General features: G+C 39.6%; 1 protein-coding gene across 4 annotated transcripts in view; it reads left to right on the forward strand.

Moving 5' to 3' along the window:
* WASHC4 (WASH complex subunit 4) overlaps window positions 1-21,200 on the forward strand; it is a 158,785-nt gene that overhangs the window by 114,780 nt on the left and 22,805 nt on the right. For 3 of the 4 annotated variants that reach the window (XM_029601529.1, XM_029601530.1, XM_029601531.1), the window contains 6 exons: window positions 13,081-13,235; window positions 14,969-15,043; window positions 15,142-15,246; window positions 17,918-18,052; window positions 20,258-20,366; window positions 21,012-21,078. In XM_029601529.1, coding sequence (XP_029457389.1) covers window positions 13,081-13,235; window positions 14,969-15,043; window positions 15,142-15,246; window positions 17,918-18,052; window positions 20,258-20,366; window positions 21,012-21,078 — 646 coding nt within the window. The remainder of the gene's footprint in view (window positions 1-13,080; window positions 13,236-14,968; window positions 15,044-15,141; window positions 15,247-17,917; window positions 18,053-20,257; window positions 20,367-21,011; window positions 21,079-21,200) is intronic. The other variant, XM_029601532.1, reaches the window with a different exon arrangement.

The following is a 21,200-nucleotide window of genomic DNA, read 5'->3' on the forward strand; positions in this document are numbered from 1 at the left end:
ACAATTGTGGACAAGGCACACCCTGAATATTTTGTTTGTATTAAGGGTGAAATTTAGAAGGGTATAGCTTCTTTACTAACTCTAGAAGGCTGTCTTAAATTGTGGCAAGCTCCTGCAGTGAAGCAAGCCCAACTGAGACAGCAAGCCTGATAGCTCTCAGGGAGCTTCTGATGCCATTTTTAAGTAAGCACCCCTGCTAGGGAAGAAGGCTTTGGGCTTACCTTTTTCTTTGTCTGGGTTAGGGTGAGTTCCTGATTAGCTCTTAAGCACAAATATTTAAATGGCATAATTCATTAGCACTGTGCCACTGGGAGCCATTAGTACATGGCAGAAAAAAAAGCTGCTGCACCTCCTGTGGGAACAAGCATTCCTCAACCGCTAATGGCGCTTTGTGCTCTGCCTGCCATAGTATCATGGACTTGGGGGATTCTTTTAATATTTATCACCCCACCGAAGGAAGGTTCTGTCGAGTTGGGATCTCCACAAAAAGACAGCTGGTACAATTTCATGTGTAACGGCCAACAAAGCATAATTTTCAGCCGTTGAAAAAGATGTGGTGGCCATTTTGAAGTTGCCACGAACTAATTCAAGTACTCTGAAGGGAAGTGCTGTCTTTCTCCAGGAACTCCCAAAGTTGTTACTGGAGGGAAACTTTGAGCTGAGCCCCACACAGGAAGGGGTTGGTTCTTCAAACCCAAATATTTGCCAGAATTTTTTAAATTTCTTCACCAGGCTCTTCAAGCAAAGAGTGTCACTGGTGATTTTTTTTTTTTTCCACGGTCATGCTCTTCTCCTACAGTTGCATGGCAAGCAAAAAAGGAAGATAATTACGGACCATGCAGATTTAATTATTGCGACTTCAATACATATTCCTTTCTTGAGGACTGTGCAGAAAGAGTTATATTCTGGAAGGGAAGAAGAGGAATTTAGACTTCACATTGATGAGATGTCCACGCTAATATCTTGGGTCACTTCAGCCTTAAGGCTTTCAGAAGGTAAGATAGAGAAAACTCCAAATTGAGACCCAATTTTAAATGGTACCTGTAAGGCAGCCACTACTGTCCCATTATATTCTGAAATAGAGATAATGGTTGTCTCAGAGTGGGGAAACTCCAGTCTGGATATTGGCACTTAAGAATTTTTAATAAAGCATATTCTTTGTCTGTGGAGTGTCAGGAGTGTTTGTTTCAGCAACCAACGGTGGATTCAGTGGTGGCATCTGTTACAAGAAAGACTACGATTCCTGTGGAAGGTGGAGCTGCCTTAAAGGATCCGCAGGATAAAAAGATAGAATTGATTTTAAAACATGTTTTCTGCAAACATTTATACTACAAGCAGCAATTTTGGGCCAGCTATGTAGTTAGAGCTCTGTTGTACTGGATTCAGCAACTGACAGAGGAGGATTCAAGCAAGATTGGAATCTACCACAGCATAATTATCAGATAGTTTATATGATCTCATTAGTGTATCTGCTAGATCAGTAGCACTGTCTGTGGGAGCTGAAGACTACTTTGGCTTCACCAATGGATAGCAGATATCTGGTCTAAATCTCGTCTAGGCAGTTTACCTTTCAGGGACAAATATCTGTTTTGTGAAGAACTTGATAGATTAGTCAGGAATGTAGGTGAGTCAAAGCCTCAAAGATTACCAAAAGATAGATTTAGATCAAATTATCTGCTTCAAGAGGATGGATCCGGTTTAATGATGTCAGAAAGTATCAGCCTGGCAGACAGTTTCTGGCACAAGCTTCATCAGGAAAGGGAAGATTGCAGTCCTTTTGTGGGGCAAGAAGGTCACGGCCAGACTTGGCAAAACCTTCAACATCGTTTCAGTCTGCACAGTGAGACTCAAAGGGGGCAGACTACAGGGAGTCTTCAAAGAATGGATCCATAACACAACAAACCATTGGGTCCTGGATATAATTCAGAATGGATATTCCCCAGATTTGAAATGCTTGGTAAGAGAATATTTTGTCATGTGCTCATCTCCAGACAAACTGGCAGCAATTCATTCAACTTAAACAAATTAGTAATGTTGCAAACCAAATACACAGTACCAGTCAGTGAACAGCAAAAAGGATGTTCAATTTATTTTGTTATCCCCACAAAGTGCAGTACTTTCCAACCAATTTTAGATCTAAAAGGGGTAAACCAAAGTTTACATGTACCTTGTTTTTGTATGGAAACTCTGCGATAAATAATATCCTTAGTTAGGAAGGGAGAATATCTAACGTCTCTGGATTTGAAAGAAGCATACTTCCATATTCCAATGAGGGAAAGCTTTGTTTTGGGATACTACAGCAGCTCTACCAGTTCAAGGTACTACCTTTCGGGTTAGCAATGGCTCAGAGAACCTTTACAAAAGTAATGATTGTGGCAGCAGCATTTTTCAGAAGAAAAGGGATCATGGTCCATCTGTATTTGAACGATTGATCTAGAGTAAAATTTATTTGGAAGGTGTCTGAGCAACAGGTTGGGATGGATAATCAATTTTGGAAAAAGTCATTTGCAACCTTTTCAAGAGATATAGAGCATTTGGGAGCTTTATTCAGTGCCAGAAAAGGTTTGGTATTCTTAATTCAAAGGATCTTAAATTGCTCAGATGGAGCAATTTTCAAGGGAGCAAGCACCATCGGCATGGGCATCTTTTCCACCTTAGATGTGATCCCATGGACAAGAATGCACATGAGGCCACTGCAACTATCCCTGCTAAAGGGTGGAAATCCCAAAAGCAAACCTACAATGTGGTTCTTCCTTTACCAGCAGAGACAAGGGAGAGCCTACATTTGTGGTCCAACATTGAAAACTTGCAAAAGGGAATGTCATTGGAATGCCAGGATTGGATTTTAATAGATGCCAGCCTGATAGGTTGGAGGGGATCATTGCTAAAATCAGTATACTCTGAGACAGTGGACATCGAGAGGTTGTGATCAATAAACTGGTTAGAGACGAGAGCAATAAGATTAGTATTACTTTATTTTCAGAGTCACATCAAAGGGAAGGCAGTGAGAGTCCTGACAGACAGTGCTACAGTAGTGGCTTACAAAAACAAAAAGGGACTTCAGAGGAGACATCTTCTATTTGCTTGGGCTGAGAGTCTGCTTCAAACCCCCCCCCCCCCCAACTATATATTGTGGGGTAGGAAAATATCCAAGCGGATTTCCTGAGCGGAAACATTATAGACCCATAAGAGTGGGAGCTTTGCCAAGAGGCTTACCAACAGAGTACAAAAGTGGGGAAATCCTCAGATGGATTTAATAGCCCTGCCAGAATGCAAAAGCAAGGAGGCTTTACAGTCAGTGAAGAGAGTACAGCAGTAAGGCAATAGATGTGTTGGTGCAGAAGTGGCCAGGAGAGATTTTAATGTATGATGATCTTCCATGGGCATTGGTAGGCCACATAATAAAGAAAATAGAGGAGAGAGCCTAGTGATTATAGTGGCACCAGATTGCTCTGAAAGGCTTTGATATGCAGATCTATGCAGCCTGGTAGTAGACAGCTCATTATCTCTACTAGAAATCAGGAGGCTCTTTCATCAGGGACCAGTTGTAATGGATGGCCCTTCTCTGAAGTCTTACAGCATGGCTCTTGAGAAGGCAAAGCTAGTAAAGGGTTCCTCACCATCTGTTATCAGATTGATATTAAACTCTTAAAAAAAAAAAAAAAATTCACTTCGCTGGCTTATGTGAGGGTCTGGTGTACTTTTGAGGCCTATTGTAGACAGATTGATTGCTCTCCTTGGCATTCGCAATTAGGAGATATTCTATCCTTTTTGCAATAGGTTCTTGATAAAAGGTTAGCAGTGAACCTTTTTTAAGGTCCAAGTAGCAGCAATTTGTTTTAGGGGAAGAGTAAAGGGTTTATAAATACCTTCCCATAAGGTGCTTTGCGTTTTCTCCAGGGGGTTAAATGTCTTCATTCGTCACTAAGGCCTATAGTACCACAATGGATCTTACATTTAATTTTACATGCCTTAACAAAGGCTCTGTTTGAAGCTTTAGAACAGATAACATTAAAAGATTTGACTTTGAAAACAGTTTTCTTAGTATCAATCATTTCAGTAAGACGCATTTCAGAGATGCCGTCTGTCATGTTGGGCGTCTTTTCTAAGGTTTAATAAGGAGTCTGTAGTACAAGGGCTAATTCTATCTTGATGTAATGTAACAATGTTCAAACGCCATTTTGCTGCTTTGATTTCCTGTTTTTCAAATATAAAATTTTTTCAAAAAATCAACATTGAATAATTTATCAAATATAAACACTCCAAACTTGACTGTGTGTCACTCATAAAACAAATGATACTTTTTTTTGTGGCAAATGTCTTCCGTGCAGTACAACAAAGATGTTTGGAAGTTAACTCCCTGATGCAGCTGTTTCAGGTGAAATACTGGCCAGGTCAGAGTGTTTGGAGTGCCTTGGAGTGTTTAATAGAAAAGAGTTTTAACTTGGGAAGGACATTGAATCAAACCTAAGTCGTCTTACAAGCTAAATACTTTTTTTTTTTTCCTTTTAGCAATTTTTGATGCAAACATTGAACTGATATAAATGTTTCCAGGTCCATTTAGGAAGTACTTTTGTAGAAATTTCAAGCTGACTCAGAAGCTTAGTTTTCTTTGAGCTAATTTGTGATGCAAGCCTTGAATTGATATAAATGCTTCCAGGTCTATTTTTGAAGTATTTTTTTTTTAAAAACTTTTTTTATAAAAAAATTTTTTAGTCTTATTTGAGCAGGATTTCTTCACATACATGCAAAAAAGGTTTTTCTGACTCATGATTTTGTTCAGTCACCAAGTTTGTGAATTTCACTGGCTTGGCATCTGAAGTCTTTTCCTCCTAAAATAAAAAAAACAAAACAAACCAAGCCTTCTTTAGAGATGGTGTGATAAGTACGCTTGGGTGCAATATTTATCTGGTAATCACAAAAAGAAAATCTCTGCCTTCAGCTGCTGGATGAGGGTAGAACCAATATGTTCTTGAATGGTGTAGCAAAAGTGAAGTAAAGGAAATTATCATGTAAATCCTAATTTCACCTTAAGTCCCTGGTGCGACCTCATATGGAGTACTGTGTACAGTTCTGGAGACTGCACCTTCAAAAGGATATAAACCGAATCATCCAAATAGCAGCTATTAAAATAGACATCAGTCTTCATAGTAAATCATATGGGGACTGACTTAAAGATCTTAACATACATATCCTGGAGGAAAAGAGGGAAAGGAAATATGATAGAGACATTTAAATACCTCCAAGCTCCCTCACTGCTCCCCTCTCCCTGCCCTGTTTTTTGTATTTTCCTCTTTCAGTTATATGTGAACCGGCATGATGTGCCTACGAATGTCGGTATAAAAAGCTAATAAATAAAAATAAATAATGCACAGGGGGCAGGTCTCTTTCAATGGAAAGAATGCGCTAGAATGATGGGTCATGGGATGAGGGAGAGTACTCGGGAGTAATCTAAGAATTTTTGTGTACAACAGCCACATAAATGAGCCAGGTCATCTGATGGTGCCCAGTGTGGGGGGGGGGAGGGCAAAAAAACCACTCTCCAAGCTCTGTAGGTTCTAGAAAAACCTTTCAGAGCGTGAACAGGTGTTCCTGCTTTGCTGCCGACACACAAGCTACCTCAGATTTTTTTCTAACTGCAATACCACTCAGCAGGATTTAGTCTTTCTCTAGTTTTAGCAGCTGACATGATTTTTCGCAAACACTTTTTTTTTCTTTTCTTTTCAAAGTTATCTGTTCACTTTGAAAGCTTTTTTTTTTTGTCTGGTAAGGTGCCATTTAAAAAACTGAAAGTTGCCACAAAAAAATGGCAAGTCAAGATGATCACACTGGGGCAGATTTTAAAACCTGCACGCGCGGCCTACATTTGTGCGTGCTACCCGGCACGCACAAATGTACGCCCAATTTTATAACATACGCGTGCAGCCACGTGCATGTTATAAAATCCGGGGTTGGCACGTGCAAGGGGGTGCACAATAGTGCACCTTGCGTGCGCCGAGCCCTAGGGGAGCCCCGATGGCTTTCCCCGTTCCCTCCCCCCACCTTTATTTTGTTATTTACGCCTGCCAGCCGGCTGCCATCACACGATCCCCCGACACGGCTGCTGCGCTGGATGCCTTGGTCCTGCCCCTGCCCCGGGACATATGTGCGTCCCGGGGCTTGCGCGCGTTGCCGGGCCTATGCAAAATAGGCTCGGCGGGGGCAGGAGCGGTTCCTGAGGATTTACGCGCATAACCCTTTTAAAATCCACCCCAAAGTATATAGTTTGTGTCTGTTCTTCCTACGATCCTTCTAATTGTAGCTTGTGTGCCAGAATGTCCCCAAACGAAATCATGCTCAAGGACATGAAAGTGAGGCTTCAGAACACTACATCTTCTAAAAGGGAAGCCAAATCTTGTGAAACAACTGTGAAAAAACACGGGAAGTTAATTCGGAAATATCATCAGAATGATCAAAATCCAAAAAACATTCTTCCCATTACTTAAAATGGCATCTTGCCTTAAAAGAAAGTAATAATGACGTGGAAAGAAAAAAAATACAGATATATTACCTTGCATTTGAGACTCCATTTTTTGAATGATATTGTACAGATATTGTACCATTTGCAGTTGGTACATTGCTATTCTTGATTGCAGCATTGCCACTTGGAAATGCTTTTTGGCTAGTGCATCTATCATCCTCTATTTTATTTATTTAGATTTTTATATTCCGCTTTTCGGCACTTCAAAGTGTACATCAAAGCAGATTACATTCAGGTACTATAGGTATTTCCCTATCCCCACAGGGCTTACAATCTAATTTTGTACCTGAGGCAACGGAGGGTAAAGTGACTTGCCTAAGGTCACAAGGAGCGACAGTGGGATTTAAACTCTGGTTTCCCCAAGCTCTAACTACTAGGCTGCTACTCCACTCCTTTGGTGTTTTTGCATATAGTATATGCAAGCCAGGATCCTTACAAATTCTCGTCGTAAGGACCACATCACACCGATACTTAAAAACCTACACTGGCTACCCATCCACTACAGAATACTGTTCAAGACCTTGACCATCATCCACAAAACCATATATCATCAATCCTCACTCCAACTCATTATCCCACTCGAACTCCATTCTTCCACAAGACCGATCAGATCCGCATACAGAGGATCTCTCCAGGCTCCCTCAAACAAATCCTCCATTCACAACTCCATTCAAAAATGAGCACTGTCCACCGCTGGACCACATCAATGGAATTCACTATCAATGGAATTGATAGTGAATTCACATCAATGGAATACCCATTTATTTTCCACTGTTAAATTACTATCGCCTCTTCCTCTGTTCCAAGTTGTATTATGTCCCTGTTTTATTGTAACTGCAACTTTTTTCTTCTCTTTTAGCACTTGTTAATGTTTTATTATTTTATTGTTGTCACTCCTTGTTAATTGTAAACCGGCATGATGCGATTCCCTTCGCGAATGCCGGTATAGAAAAAATTCAAATAAATAAAATAAATTCACTACCCTCGGATTTATGCTAGGAACAATGCCATCTCTCCTTTAGAAAGAAACTGAAAACTTGGCTGTTTTCTCAAGCCTTCCCCTGAAGTGTCACTTCCTAACTAGCATTGACTCCCACACCTCTCCCTTATCACCTTTCCTCCTCGCCTGGACCCTATAATCCACTTCCCCTGCCCCGTTCTGGCCCCTGTCCTCCCTCGCCCCCTTCTGATGTCTCCTCTGCCCCTTATCCTAAGGAACTGTTATGTTCAAACTGCTTATTTAAATCAGCTGCTAAATCAGCACCCCATGCTAATCAATTGTTTTTTGCTATTTTGCATACTCCTTGTTGCGTTATGTTAAACTAATTCTTTCTCTCTTAACTGTCCTGAATTGTACACCCTGCTTATTGTAACTTTCTTTCTTCTAGTTAAATGGTTTTCCCCTGGTTCTGCTGTAACTTGCTGCTCTGTCTTGAGCATCGGTATATTAAAAGAATTTAAATAAATAAATGTGTGTGTTTGTGTATGTAGGAAAGAGTTCATACCTGGCTTCTCCCCTTCCTTACACCTGCTCCACTGTTTCACTTTTTTTGCCTACAAGTTAAGCCCTGACGAAAGGGATCCAGACATTCCTTTAAGATTGTTTTTTCATGAAAATGTTGGTTCATATGGCAGCCACAGATATGTAGTTCCAAACATAAGACTACATTTGAACAACTTAGTGGTACCTGAAAGGCAATGGAACTAATTATCATATCCTTTATCAAAGAAAATTGTGATAGACCAATTTCTAACAAAATCTTTATAGTGTTGGATGGTTCCACAAAAGTCCGGAAAGATCTGTTTTGTAGCTCCACAAACTCGATAGATGCTTGTTTTATGTACACATTTATGTATTAACAGTTATGTATGTATCTTTTGTACCTTGCCCTGAACATAGGAAGGGCGGGTAACACATGTTTTCAATAAATAAATGCATCTTCCCAGAGCTGGGGAGCTCATCTAAACAGTATGGGCCGGATTTTCAAAGGGTTGCGCGTGCTGAGCCTATTTTCAAAAGTCCTGGCGATGCGCGTAAAGCATCCCAGGGCTTGCAAAAATGGGTGGTCTGGGGACAGGGGCGTGGCCAGAGGCCTGCGCTTGGCTGCTGTGCTGGGGATCGCGCACTGGCAGTTGGCCGGCATGCGCAACTTACTTCAGCCCCAGGGCTGAAGTAAGTTCTAAAACAAAAACCCAGAAGAAAAAGGTGGGGGGAGGTAGGGGAAGGGAAGGTGGGGTGGGGGGATAGGGAACAGGGGAAGGCAGCGTGGCTTGTCGCGTGCACAATTGTGCACCTCCTTGAGCTCGCCGACCCCTGATTTTATAACTTGCGCATGCAAGTTATACAATCGGGCATACATGTGTGTGTGCCGGGTAGGTCGCGCACTTGTACGCCTGCGCGCTGTTTTGAAAATATACCCCTATATGTTCACAAGGAATTTGGAAAGTTCAAGAACTGAGAGTGTTTTCAAGGCCATACACTTCTTCAGGAAATGCAAAATGAACTCAACTGTTCAAATCCAAACATACAGCCAGATAGTTGTGTATTACATAAACAAGGGGGAATACGTTCCAGAGTTTTCTGCAAGGAAACATTGAATCTCTGGAAGTAGGCTCTTTCATGAAATATCGACTTATGAGCAATCTGCCTTCCCAGAAAGGGCAAGGTCATCTTGGACAGACTAAGTAGTTACCTACAGCCTCACAAATGCTCCCTTCATCCAACAGTTTAAGACGAATTTGCTCATTGGGGAACACCAGAAGTAGACCTCTTCATATCTCCTTAGAACCACAAGCTTCCACTGTTTTGTTTCAAGAGGCCAGCAATATAACTATAGCTTTGGATACATTTTAAATACATTGAAAGACATACATAATGCATACTTTTCTACCAATTTCGCTCGTTTCCAAACAATAGTTAAGGTGGGATACATGATCTTAATAACTCCATTCTGGCTGTGACAGATTTGGTTTTCGTGGCTTCTTAAACTGGCATAGGCGCCCCCTTCAATAGCCACAATTAAACTCAAATAAAAAAAAAAAAGAACCTCAATCCCGATGAACTTAACAACTCCTGCCCAATCTCAAACATACCTCTCCTCGCCAAGCTAACGGAAAAGGCAGCCCTTAAACAACTCGATCATCTTGAAACGAACAACATCCTACACCCCACCCAACATGGATTTAGAAAAAATCATAGTACAGAAACCTTACTCCTCAATCTATCAAACACAATCATAAGGGGTTTCGACAGTGGTCAATGATACATCCTCATCCTACTAGACCTCTCTGCCACTTTCGACACAATCGAACATAAAAGTCTAATCTCCAGACTAGCTGAAATCGGTCTATCAGGTAAAACACTAGACTGGTTTACCTCCTTCCTCCAAAACAGATCATTCAAGGTAAATATCAACAACCACACCTCAGAAGTTATCCCACTAGAAACTGGAGTCCCACAAGGATCTGCCCTTTCAGCCACACTGTTCAATATATACCTCCTGCCATTGTCAGCTACTCTTGAGTCTCGGCATCGCATACTTTTCATGTACGCCGACGATATCCAACTAATCATACCTGTAACAAACACCCTCGAATGCAATGAAACTCTCTGCCACCTACCTCAATACCATAAACATGCTAAATCAGATGAAAACTGAATGTATACTACTTGAAAGAAAAAACTCCAGAGATCACCAGAATCATGCAATCCAAATTGACAACGCTTTCATCAAGCTAAAAGAAAACGTGAAAGATCTAGGAATGTGGATTGACCCAGAACTGAATTTCAAAAAGCACATTGCAATGAAAATCAAAGAAGGTTTCCACAAATTACTAATTCTCAAACACCTAAAACTACTTCTGAACCAACCCGAATTCAGAACCATTCTCCAATCCCTGATATTTACACGCTTTGATTATTGCAACTCACTCCTGATAGGCCTACCTAAATCAACTACTCAACCACTCCAAATTGTACAGCATGCCACCGCCAGAATCCTCACAGGCCGCAAAAAACCGGACCACATCACCCCTGTTTTAAAAGGACTACATTGGCTACCCGTAGAAAAAAGAATCGAATACAAAATACTAACCATCTTTCACAATGCAATACACAACAGTGAAAGCGCCTGCCTAAACAGCATTATACAAAAACACAATACTCAACACAGCACTAGATCAACAAACAAAGCACAGCTAGACATCCCATCAGTCACCACCGCCAAACTCACTACCGTAAGAAAAAGAGCAATATCAATAGCTGGACCTTGCCTCTGGAGCACCCTACCGGAAAGCCTAAGACTACAGAACACAAAATATTTAGAAAACTACTCAAAACCTGGCTATTCAAACAAGCCTACAAAGAAGGGATAGGATAAACTATTACTCTACCCTACCCAAGAAAAATAATCAACGCTAAGCACTTTATTACCTACCAACTCTTCCCAACCTTTATTCCTAGCATCATAACCAGTTGAGCCTATTACTACCATTTGCTGTTACTCACTTGTAAAATATATTCAATATGAGACATTACTGCGCCATGAAACCACTAAAACTAGATGACATAATTACCATGACATACCCCTTCAGTATTAATGTACATAGTATGACTGTTCGTATATTTTCCCGTTATAACCCCTCCCACAGTTACTAATGTAATCCTTTGTCTGTTCTTGTAAACCTGTTTTTACTTGTATTTCGGAGTGTAGGCCTGCGCCACCTCCTACAGTTATTAATGTAAACTGTTGATCTTTCATGTAAACTGTTATACCTGTAAACTGGAGTGAAGGCCATTGCTAAACTTTGGTATATAAAAACACAAATAAATAAAATCTACTAAAAATTTTAGATCTTCACACACAATTCCAGGGATCATTTCATCTAAATCTGCAGTCACTGTGCCTGACAGTGTGGATATTGAGAGAAAAGTAGTAATGAACTTTCCATAAGCAGAAAGAGTAATAGAGGATATTCTCGCAGCAAGGAAACCTTCCACAAGATGTTCATACAATTTAAAATCATCATTTTTTATTTGAAAATTTTTTTATTGAAAAATATTGACCCTTTCTCTTCTCCATACCTTTTCTTCTCTAGTATCTCTTTCAATTTAATGGATTCAGGCCTTCAGTTCAATTAGAGTCCACTTGAGTGCTTTGCAGCCTATCAACAAATTGACGGTAGCAGTATCTCATAGAACCCAGTGATAAATAGGATGGAGTGGGGTGTATGCCATCGTAGACCTCTGGTAGAATCTCCACTTCCTCAATGGGATCTCAATGTAGTTTTATCACAGCTTATTAACCTATCTTCTGAACTGATAAAGTAGATCTCAAATGGCTGACATGATATTCTGTGTGGCTATTACCTCACCACAAAGAATAAATGAACTTCCAGCATTAATAACATTCTACACACAAATCTTTCCCAAAACCATACTCATCAGTTATTGTACACTCTGGACTACAGAAGAGTTTTATTCTCTTTTCCAGAAATAAGGAAATCATCACAATTTATCTCATTTGCTATAAAATTAGGAAAACCTGTGTTGATTATCTCTTTGCTGTTCTAAGGCATCATTAATGCAGTTAAGACTCATGATACAAGAGTGAAAGCATTGTAGAGGGCCTCTTTGCTAGAAATTTCTAAAGCTGCAACTTGGGCTACCTTTCATGCATTCAAAAAACACAACTGTACAAACCAAGTTTCTAGAATTGATGTAAACTTCAGTGACTAATTCTATAAAGATTATTAAAGAAATAACTTCAACTTCTCTACTAGTTTATTTGAACCATGCATGCAGATCCCCAAATCATTTAAAATGGCTTTTAAACTTGGGAGCCTCCATTTGTTTGGTAGTTATATCTGCTTGACCACAGAGAACATGAAGTTGCTTACATGAAACAGGTGTTATCTGTGGACAGCAGTACAATCAGCCACACAATCCCACCAGTCTCCCAGAAGTTGAACATCTAGACGAAGAATCTGAAGTAGCAGCATGGGAACACCCACACATGATTTGAAAGGTTTTTCTGACCTTTAGAGCTTGGAGAGGTGTGATTTGTTTTTTTTTTTTTTTTCTTTTGTCCCACACTGGCACCGTCAGGTGACGCCACACATTTATGTAACTGATTGTACTGCTATCCATGGAGAGCACATGTTTCAGGTAAACAACTTTGCTATTTCTTTACAGAAAGAAAAGGTGATGGAAACATGTAATAGCCTCCCAATGAGGTGGTGGAGATGAGGACAGTATCAGAATTCAAGAAAACATGGGGCAAGCATAGGGAATCTTAGAGGGAGAGAGGAAGGGTCTATAAAGGTGAACATGTGGATTCTCCATAGTCTTTATCTACCATCATGTACTAGGTTTCTGTTTTTTCACCTTGACACTTATGCCTTCTCTCCTATCCCTATTCACTTAAAATCGACCAATAAGACTCTCATTGTTCTGTTGCAATGAAGCTTTTTAATTTTTTGGTTCTTGTATACTGTACATTGAATGTAGAATGTTTTGGGTTAAGTCATTGTTTTTCTTTTTTGTTGGTTTATTTACGTAGCTTATGTGACACACTACCTAGACAAGACATTCTACAACCTTACAACAGTAGCTCTTCATGACTGGGCCACATACAGTGAAATGAGGAACCTAGCAACTCAGCGTTATGGCTTAATTATGACAGAGGCACACCTGCCAAGTCAGACTTTAGAACAGGTGTGTGATGCGTATGTGTGATGCCTGTGTGTGAGGTCATTGCTCACTAATATATTGGCATTGCTGTATGTGTATTGCTTTTAATGTAGCATAGTTAATCACAAAAAGTGATTTTGTGAAAGTTTATAAATTCTTGTGTGAAGTTTCATGAATATTTAGATTCTACCAAAGAAAATTTTATGTTTAGTTATATTCAATTTGCTTAACAAATAATCATGGTAAAAGTGATCTGCACAATACACTTAGATGTATGTATTATGTTAATATGTTGGTTTTTGTATGTTCTCTATTGTCCTTCCATTGCGTTGACCCAATTTGAACACATGGTTCTGTTTTATGCTTTGGTTTATCTTTCTTTGCTTTGCATAGACCTAGAAGAATCACAACACTATATACATGATATTCATTTCTAGTGATATGTAACAATCGTTGTTGAATGAAACCGGTCTGAATATATTTTCTCAGTATTATTAGTGACTGTTGTTCCAGTGACTTAGTAGTTAAGGATTAAGACGGGGCTTTCTAAACCTGTCCTTGTGTCCCCACAGCTAGTCAGGTTTTCAGGATCTCTACAATGAATTTGTATGACATAAATTAATATACTTCAATATATGCACATTTTTTGTTTTGTGCACATGACACACAAGCTCTGGTGAAGATCTTATTTTTTAAATTAAGGTGTTACATAGGTTAAAGCCATTCTTTGATATTTCCAATCTGTACTGCAAGCATTGGTACTAATGGCCTTAGATTATTGCAATATAATCTGTTTGGGTTTACTGGCAAACAAATAAGCGTTTTGTTTGCTTCAGGTCATCCAAAATTCAGTCATAAGAATATTAACTGGGACTTGTCGATACATCCAGATCTCACCAGTTCTATATGCTTTCCGCTGGCTACCAATTGAGTTCAGAATAACTTTTAAGGCATGAACACTTATTCATAAAGCCCTTAATAATGAAGTTCCTTTGGTAATCAGTTCACTATTGAAATTCTGTAGGCCACAGAGATGATTAAGATCAGCAGGCAAATGTCTGTTGGATATGCCTTCTTTTCGTCAAGTGAAACCTCATTCAAGAGAGGTTATCAGTACCTAATACACTTGTCTGGAATAGCCTTCCAGAGACACTACACATGGAAGCATGCTTTAAAACCTTTAAAAAGAAGTTGAGACCTTATTTGAGAAGGGGTATGCAGCCAAAAAATTTTTTTTTCACTTTTTTTTTTTTCCCCCCCCAATTTTTAGGATGTTTTTGTTTGTTAGTTAGTGCACACTAATGCAAAACTAGGTGCACTAAAAATGAAATGAAAAAAAACGCTGCACATTCCTAGCATCTAGAGATGTACCGGGCAGGTTTGGTTTTTTTTGTTTTATATATTTTGTCTTGTTTCAGGTTTTAATTATTTTGTTTTAATTATATTTTTATTTTATCTACCTTTGATTATTTTGACTGTTTTCATTTTCATTTTTGGTAAGCTGCAATGAATCTTTTGATATTGTGGCATATAAATGACTTAAGAAAATAAACATTCATGATAGATATCCTGAAAACCTGACTGTCTGTGCTGTCACTAGGATAAGTTTGAGATACCTTGGGTAAAGAACAAGGGAATATCTTAGGTCAAATGGACTTTAAAATTGCTTTGCCAATATAGAGCTGACTTATGGGAGGCTGTTAAATTGTCAAGCTCGAATAAAACCATAAAAAGCTAAATAGCTCCTGTTGTTTCAGGGATTGGATGTATTGGAAATCATGAGAAATATTCATGTATTTGTATCCCGATACCTCTATAATCTCAATAACCAGGTGAGGTGGTGTTTATATTCTCTAACAAATACACACATACTTTTTTGTTCGATGGCATTGATGTATGAATGAACTTTGTTGTCCGGTTTGTTTTGTAGATCTTCATTGAGAGAACAAGCAATAACAAGCATTTGAACACTATCAATATCCGACACATTGCGAATTCCATTCGAACACATGGCACGGGAATTATGAGCACAACAGTAGGTTTTCCAGTTATTTGTCATGTACAGGGGGAGGTGACACAGTCATACAGATAATTAAATAATATTGCCTGCTCATCATAGGTACAGTTAGAGCATTTAATGAATTGTTTTAATGTATCTAGGCTGCTTTTTATAGCTGCAGTAAGTGAAACTGTTTTCATGTTCCCTGTTCTAAGCAATTGTTTAAATAATCAGCTACTATTTAAATATTTTATTTTATTCTGTACTACAAAATTATAGTAAATCATTGTATGATGACATAAAATTTCCTTAGAAGAAAGCTTCTGTGTGCTGTTCAGTATTTCACAAGCACCCATGACCAGGGTCCTCGGTGTCCAGTGATGCTATAGTAAAGGCTGCAAACTTTGGCCCTTCCCATGGCATTGGTTAGTCCTGGTCAAATTGCTGCAGGAGATCAGGGGCTGGGTTGTACCTGGAAGAAAGCTGGCATTGGTGGCGGTGGCGCATTCCTCCTCTTCTGGCCTGTCTTGGCCCACCCCCAGTAAAGAAGCAGCATTGGTGGCAGTGGAATGGCGCACTGATTCCCTTCTGGTGCCCATCCACCCTTGCTGCTGCCACTGCCCTGATCCGCTCACTCACCCTCCTGTCAGGAAAGAGAAGGCGATTTGGTGGTCTCCTTCTCCACTGTGAGGCTTGAGTCGCACTTTGAACCTCATGCATAATAACCCAAATGGCTCAAAGCTCGACTCGGACCCCAGCAACAGAGGAGGAGGATGCGGCCTATGGGTGCTGCAAGGCCACCATCCTCTTCCCCGATAGGAGGGTCAGTGAGGAGATCATGGGGTGAATGAGAGGATTGTGGGCAGGGGAAGGGCGTGAAGGAGGGTGAGTGAAGGGATTATGGGGGTGTTGGCGTGAAGAAGGGTGAGTGGGAAGATCATGGGGGAGGAGAGGATGAGGAGTGGCTGAGCAGAGGGACTGTGAAGCAGTAGTGAAAGTGAGTGGAGGATTTGAAGGAGGAGGATCATTAGGGGAGGGAGTGAATGAGAGCAAGCGGGAGGATCTTGGGGAAAGGAGGGGTGTGATTGTGGGGGAGAGGGAGTAGTGAACAAGAGAAAATGAAGGAATTGGTGATAAGTAAATCAGGGAAGGTAAGGGGGTCATGTGGGAGGAAGTGAATGTGGACAGTGAGGGATGGAGAAGGGAAATGAATAAAGAACAGTGAGTGAGAGGATCACAGTGGAAGGAGAGGGAATGTAAGGGGAAAGGACAAAATTAAATGAGGGATAGTGAGTGAGGGCACCTTGGGGATGGGTGGAAGAGTGAGGGAGGGAAGAAAGTGACAGAGTGAGGAAGCCACGGGAGAGAATACCATTGTGAAAGAGATGGAGTGGTGCGGATAGTTGCAGACAGTGATTGATCTCAAGCCACTTGTATGAGGTAGAAGAGGTTGTAGGATGTGGATGAGAGAACTGGAGGGGATATTGGGGTATGAGGGCATTAAAGAGGCTTTGAAAAGTGCATAAGGAAACTAGGGGATGGGGTGTGATTGGGGGGATGTGGCTTTTTCTTCCCCACCCCATCCCCAGTTCTTCTCTTGTTCATCCTGATCTTCTATCCCCATCCAAAGTACTCCCATTCTTTCTATCTCCTCTTCCCCATTACTGATTCCTCTTCCCTCCCTCCTCTCATTCTTTCCTTATCCTCCCTGATTTCCCATTCTTCTCATACCTCTATCCTCCTCTATCATCTTTCCCTCTATTCATCCTGCATAAGATTCCTTAATCTCTGACCTCCAAGATCTCCTTTTCCTTGTCTGACATCTCCTCTCTCCCCATTCCCTTCCTCTCCAGCCCTCATCACTAAGATTCCCTTTTCTTTTAATAAAGCACCAAATTAACTGGAGTAGGAAATGTCAGAAAATGACTATTTCTATACAGTAAAAAAAATAAATTGCAAATATATGCAAAATTATGCAAATTAACCACAGAATCTTGAAAAATCTGTGAAAACCAGGATCCTCTACCTATGACTATAATTAGTAATGCTGATCCTCTATCAGTGCAGATGTTCTTGTTAAGTCATCTTTAAGCTGCAGCCCCACCATTCAGCTGATGTTCTGGAAGCTACCATATTGGGAAGTGTCAAAGTAAATCATATCTGGTCATTTGGTGTGTGCAATGTCCTTTCTCTCCAATGAGTGAGGTAATTAGCAACTCTTACTGACATGGCTGCCTGCAAGGGTTTGGGGAAATGTATAGGAGAGGAGCTTCAAAGAATTTCTAAATGAATGATTTAATGACCATGTAAAATGATACAGGCTATTACTTGATTATGTACTTCTAAAATACTGACCATATCAGAAAGTGCACTTTTATTTTAAGTGCTAATTCTGTTGCATGAGTTTGAACCCTAAAAGGCTGATGGTCCAAAAAAAAAAATCTGAACTAAATTTAGGCAACCTGGTTAGGTGCCTATTTTCAGTCAAACTTGGCAGCTATTCATTTGCCTACATTTAGGCTGAGAATCTGTGCTAAGCAACTAACTTTGTTACTCTGCCCCTGTAGCCAACCATTTTTTAAGATTCCAAAATGTAGGCACTCCGACCTAGTAAATTTAGGGACCTAAATACTTTCAAAATCTGCCTCTTAGCTTTTTGGGTGGGTGTGCATGTATGTTAATTATCAATTTTACTTCTCTTCCTCAGGTCAATTTCACATACCAGTTTCTAAGAAAGAAGTTTTATATCTTTAGCCAGTTTATGTATGATGAGCACATTAAATCTAGATTGATTAAAGATATTCGGTTTTTCAGAGAAGTCAAGGACCAAAATGATCAAAAGGTAAAGCCAAGTTTTGTTTTGTTTTTTTAAATAACTGGAGTGATTTGCTAAAATAGTCCCATATTCTTACTCGGAGGACTGATCCAACTCTTTTGGCTATCTGGCAGGGGGGGGATGGTTGATTGAACCCATCTCAGGTTATAGAAGGCCAGCAAAGTAGTCTTGAAGATACTTAGGAATCTCGTTAGGAAGGGCTACTTGGAATTCTTTTCCTGCCACAACAAGGGAATGCAAAGGGGATTCTCACAATTTCTCTCTCTCCCTCTCTCAGTTATATATCAAACAATCATATAGAAGATGGAAGATGTTTCTGGGTATAGAAATGTGCTGCATCAGTTTCTGGAACTCTTAGAGAACTAGTACAAAATATCAGAGCAATTTCACTGGTCAATCTTTTTCTCCCATTACAATTCACCACAAGTTCTGACAAATTATAGACATTAATACAACTTGTTTTATAGGACCAATAGATAAAGTCTGATTATCAATCAGACCCACCTTGGTAAGGTCACATTACTTTATTTATAAATCTCAAATATTTTTAGTATTTTTCTCCTGTTTTTTTTGTGTAAAATTACTCCATGCTGCCACTGGAACTTCAATGTAAATAGTCTGATAGACCTATTCCAATGCTGTAGATAAATGCTCCAAATGTAAATATACAATCCCTATATCAATGATACTTATCCATTAGAAAGAGCAAAGTCTCGATACTTATCTCAGTCCCTTTGCTATTTTAATGAGATAAGAATCTGGACTTTGCTCTTTCTAATGGATAAATATCATTGATGTGTAAGGATTGTATATTTATATTTGAAGCATTTATCTACAGCATTGGAATAGGTCTATCAGAATATTTACACTGAAGTTCCCATGGCAGCATGGAGTAATTTTACACAAAAAAAGGAGAAAAATACTAAAAATATTTGAGATTTATAAATAATGTGACCTTACCACGGTGGGTCTGATTGATATACAGACTCTTTGCGTATTGGTCCTATAAAACAAGTTGTATTAATGTCTATAATTTGTCAGAACTTGTGGCGAATTGTAATGGGAGAAAAAGATTGACCAGTGAAATCGCTCTGATATTTTGTACTAGTACTTTAAGGTTTCTGGATTACACTGTGGTTTTCTGGGCCAATTGGTTGTGATTGATATCGTACTCTTAGAGAACTTCCATAAAGGAGCAATTGCAAATTTGGTTTTGCATTGAGTCACCACTTAAGAAAAGAACCTCCCAGTCCTTGTGGCCATTGTGTTGAAATCTTCAGCTCAGTGTGTGGCAGCGGTCAAAAGGCAAATAGAATGTTAGGAATTATTTGGAAAGGAGTAGAGAATAAAACTGAGAATATACTAATACCTTTGTACAGATCCATGGTGCAATCGCACCTGGAGTATTTTGTACAGTTCTGTTCACTCACCACATCTCTAGAAAGTCATAACACATATAGAAAAGGAACAGAGGAGGGTGCCAAAAATGATAAAGGGAATAGAAAAGCTCTCATATGGAGAAAGGTTAAACAGGTTCGGCCTTGTTAGCTCAGAAAAGAGATGAGTGAGAGGGGATATATTTGAAATGTATAAAATCATGAGTGGGGTGGAACAAGTAAACGGAACAGTTATTTACCCTTTCAAACACTAGGACTAGGGGGACACTCCATGAAACTAGCAATTGGCATATTTAAAGCAAATTGAAGGAAGTAATTTTTTTTTTTTACTCTGTGTACAATCAAGCTATGGAATCTGTTGCTAGAGGACATGATCAAGGCGACTAGCATAGTGCGGTTCAAAAAAGGATTGGACAGGTTCCTAAATGAAAAGTCCATAAACGGTTATTAACCAGGAAGACTTGGGAAAGCCAGCGCTTATCCCTGGGAGTGAGAGATGAGAAATAGATCAACTATGGGGAACCTGCAGGCACTTGTGACCCAGACTGGCCTGTCGGAAGCAGAATTCTGGGCTGGGTGGACCTTGGTTTGGATCAGCATGGCATTTCTTATGTTCTTATATTAACTTTATGCAGTTGGTAGGGGGAGATATTTAAATCTTGGTTTTTATGTAGTTAACTGCAAAAGTTATTCCACAAGTCATATCAAGCTTGTGGTGAAATGTAAAATGTAGCAGGCAGTCAGGTGGGATTTCTTTTTTCTAGGACCTTATTTTCTCCTCTTATATGGATGGTGTTAACCATTATTTCCTTAGTATCCCTTCGAAAGAGCTGAGAAGTTCAACAGAGGTATCAGGAAACTTGGCATAACACCAGATGGACAAAGTTACCTGGACCAGTTCAGACACCTCATAAGCCAAATAGGTACAACGCGTCAAGAATGTGTTTGTTCTGCTTATTCTGATCTTAAAAATATATTAGTGCTACAAATTTAATGTCCTGCTGTTACATGCTTTAGTGAGTCTGAAAGTTTTCATGTTTTTAACGGCCAGCTTTATAATTTCTGTAGTGCACCAGTATTTTAACATAATGGAGCTATTTTGTGCTGCAAGATAAAGACAGAGGAGATTTGTCAACCCATTGGTGAACAAAATAGATTGGGTAGTCCCCCCAACTGCTGTAACTTGTGCTTGGGCACAAATTAATTTTAGTTTTCTATTTGTGTGGCACCCAAATGAAGACCATTGTCCCATTGCTTCTTAATGCAAAGAGCCAGTTTGTTGCTTTTCAATGAATCAACAGAATGCCCCAAGATACAGTGATTAAATAAATAACATCACAAGAGACGTGTTGATGATACTGTGAGCACACCGTGGCTATGTTTCTAAGACAGGGAACAGATTTGTAATATGTCAAAAGGTGGAAGAAATTATTTAACGCTCTTTCTAAGATTTTAAAATTGTATAGCTATCCTGAAGCAGTATTTTCAGAACAGAAGCAAGAATTTTATAGGATGCAGTATTCACATGTAAACATGAAGCTCCTTTTCATCGCTATTTCAATTTGAAGGTAATGCCATGGGCTATGTGAGGATGATCAGATCTGGAGGTCTTCACTGCTGCAGCAATGCAATAAGGTGAAAAACTATATACACGTCTATTGGGTTTTTTTCTATAAAACTGCATCTGTCAGTTTTACTTACACTTGTGTGCTAGAATTCAGTTGTGGAGAAGATACAGAAACCACAGGGAAGATGCT

This window comes from Rhinatrema bivittatum, chromosome 4 (assembly GCF_901001135.1).
Source record: "Rhinatrema bivittatum chromosome 4, aRhiBiv1.1, whole genome shotgun sequence".
Classification (NCBI taxonomy): Eukaryota; Metazoa; Chordata; class Amphibia; order Gymnophiona; family Rhinatrematidae; genus Rhinatrema; species Rhinatrema bivittatum.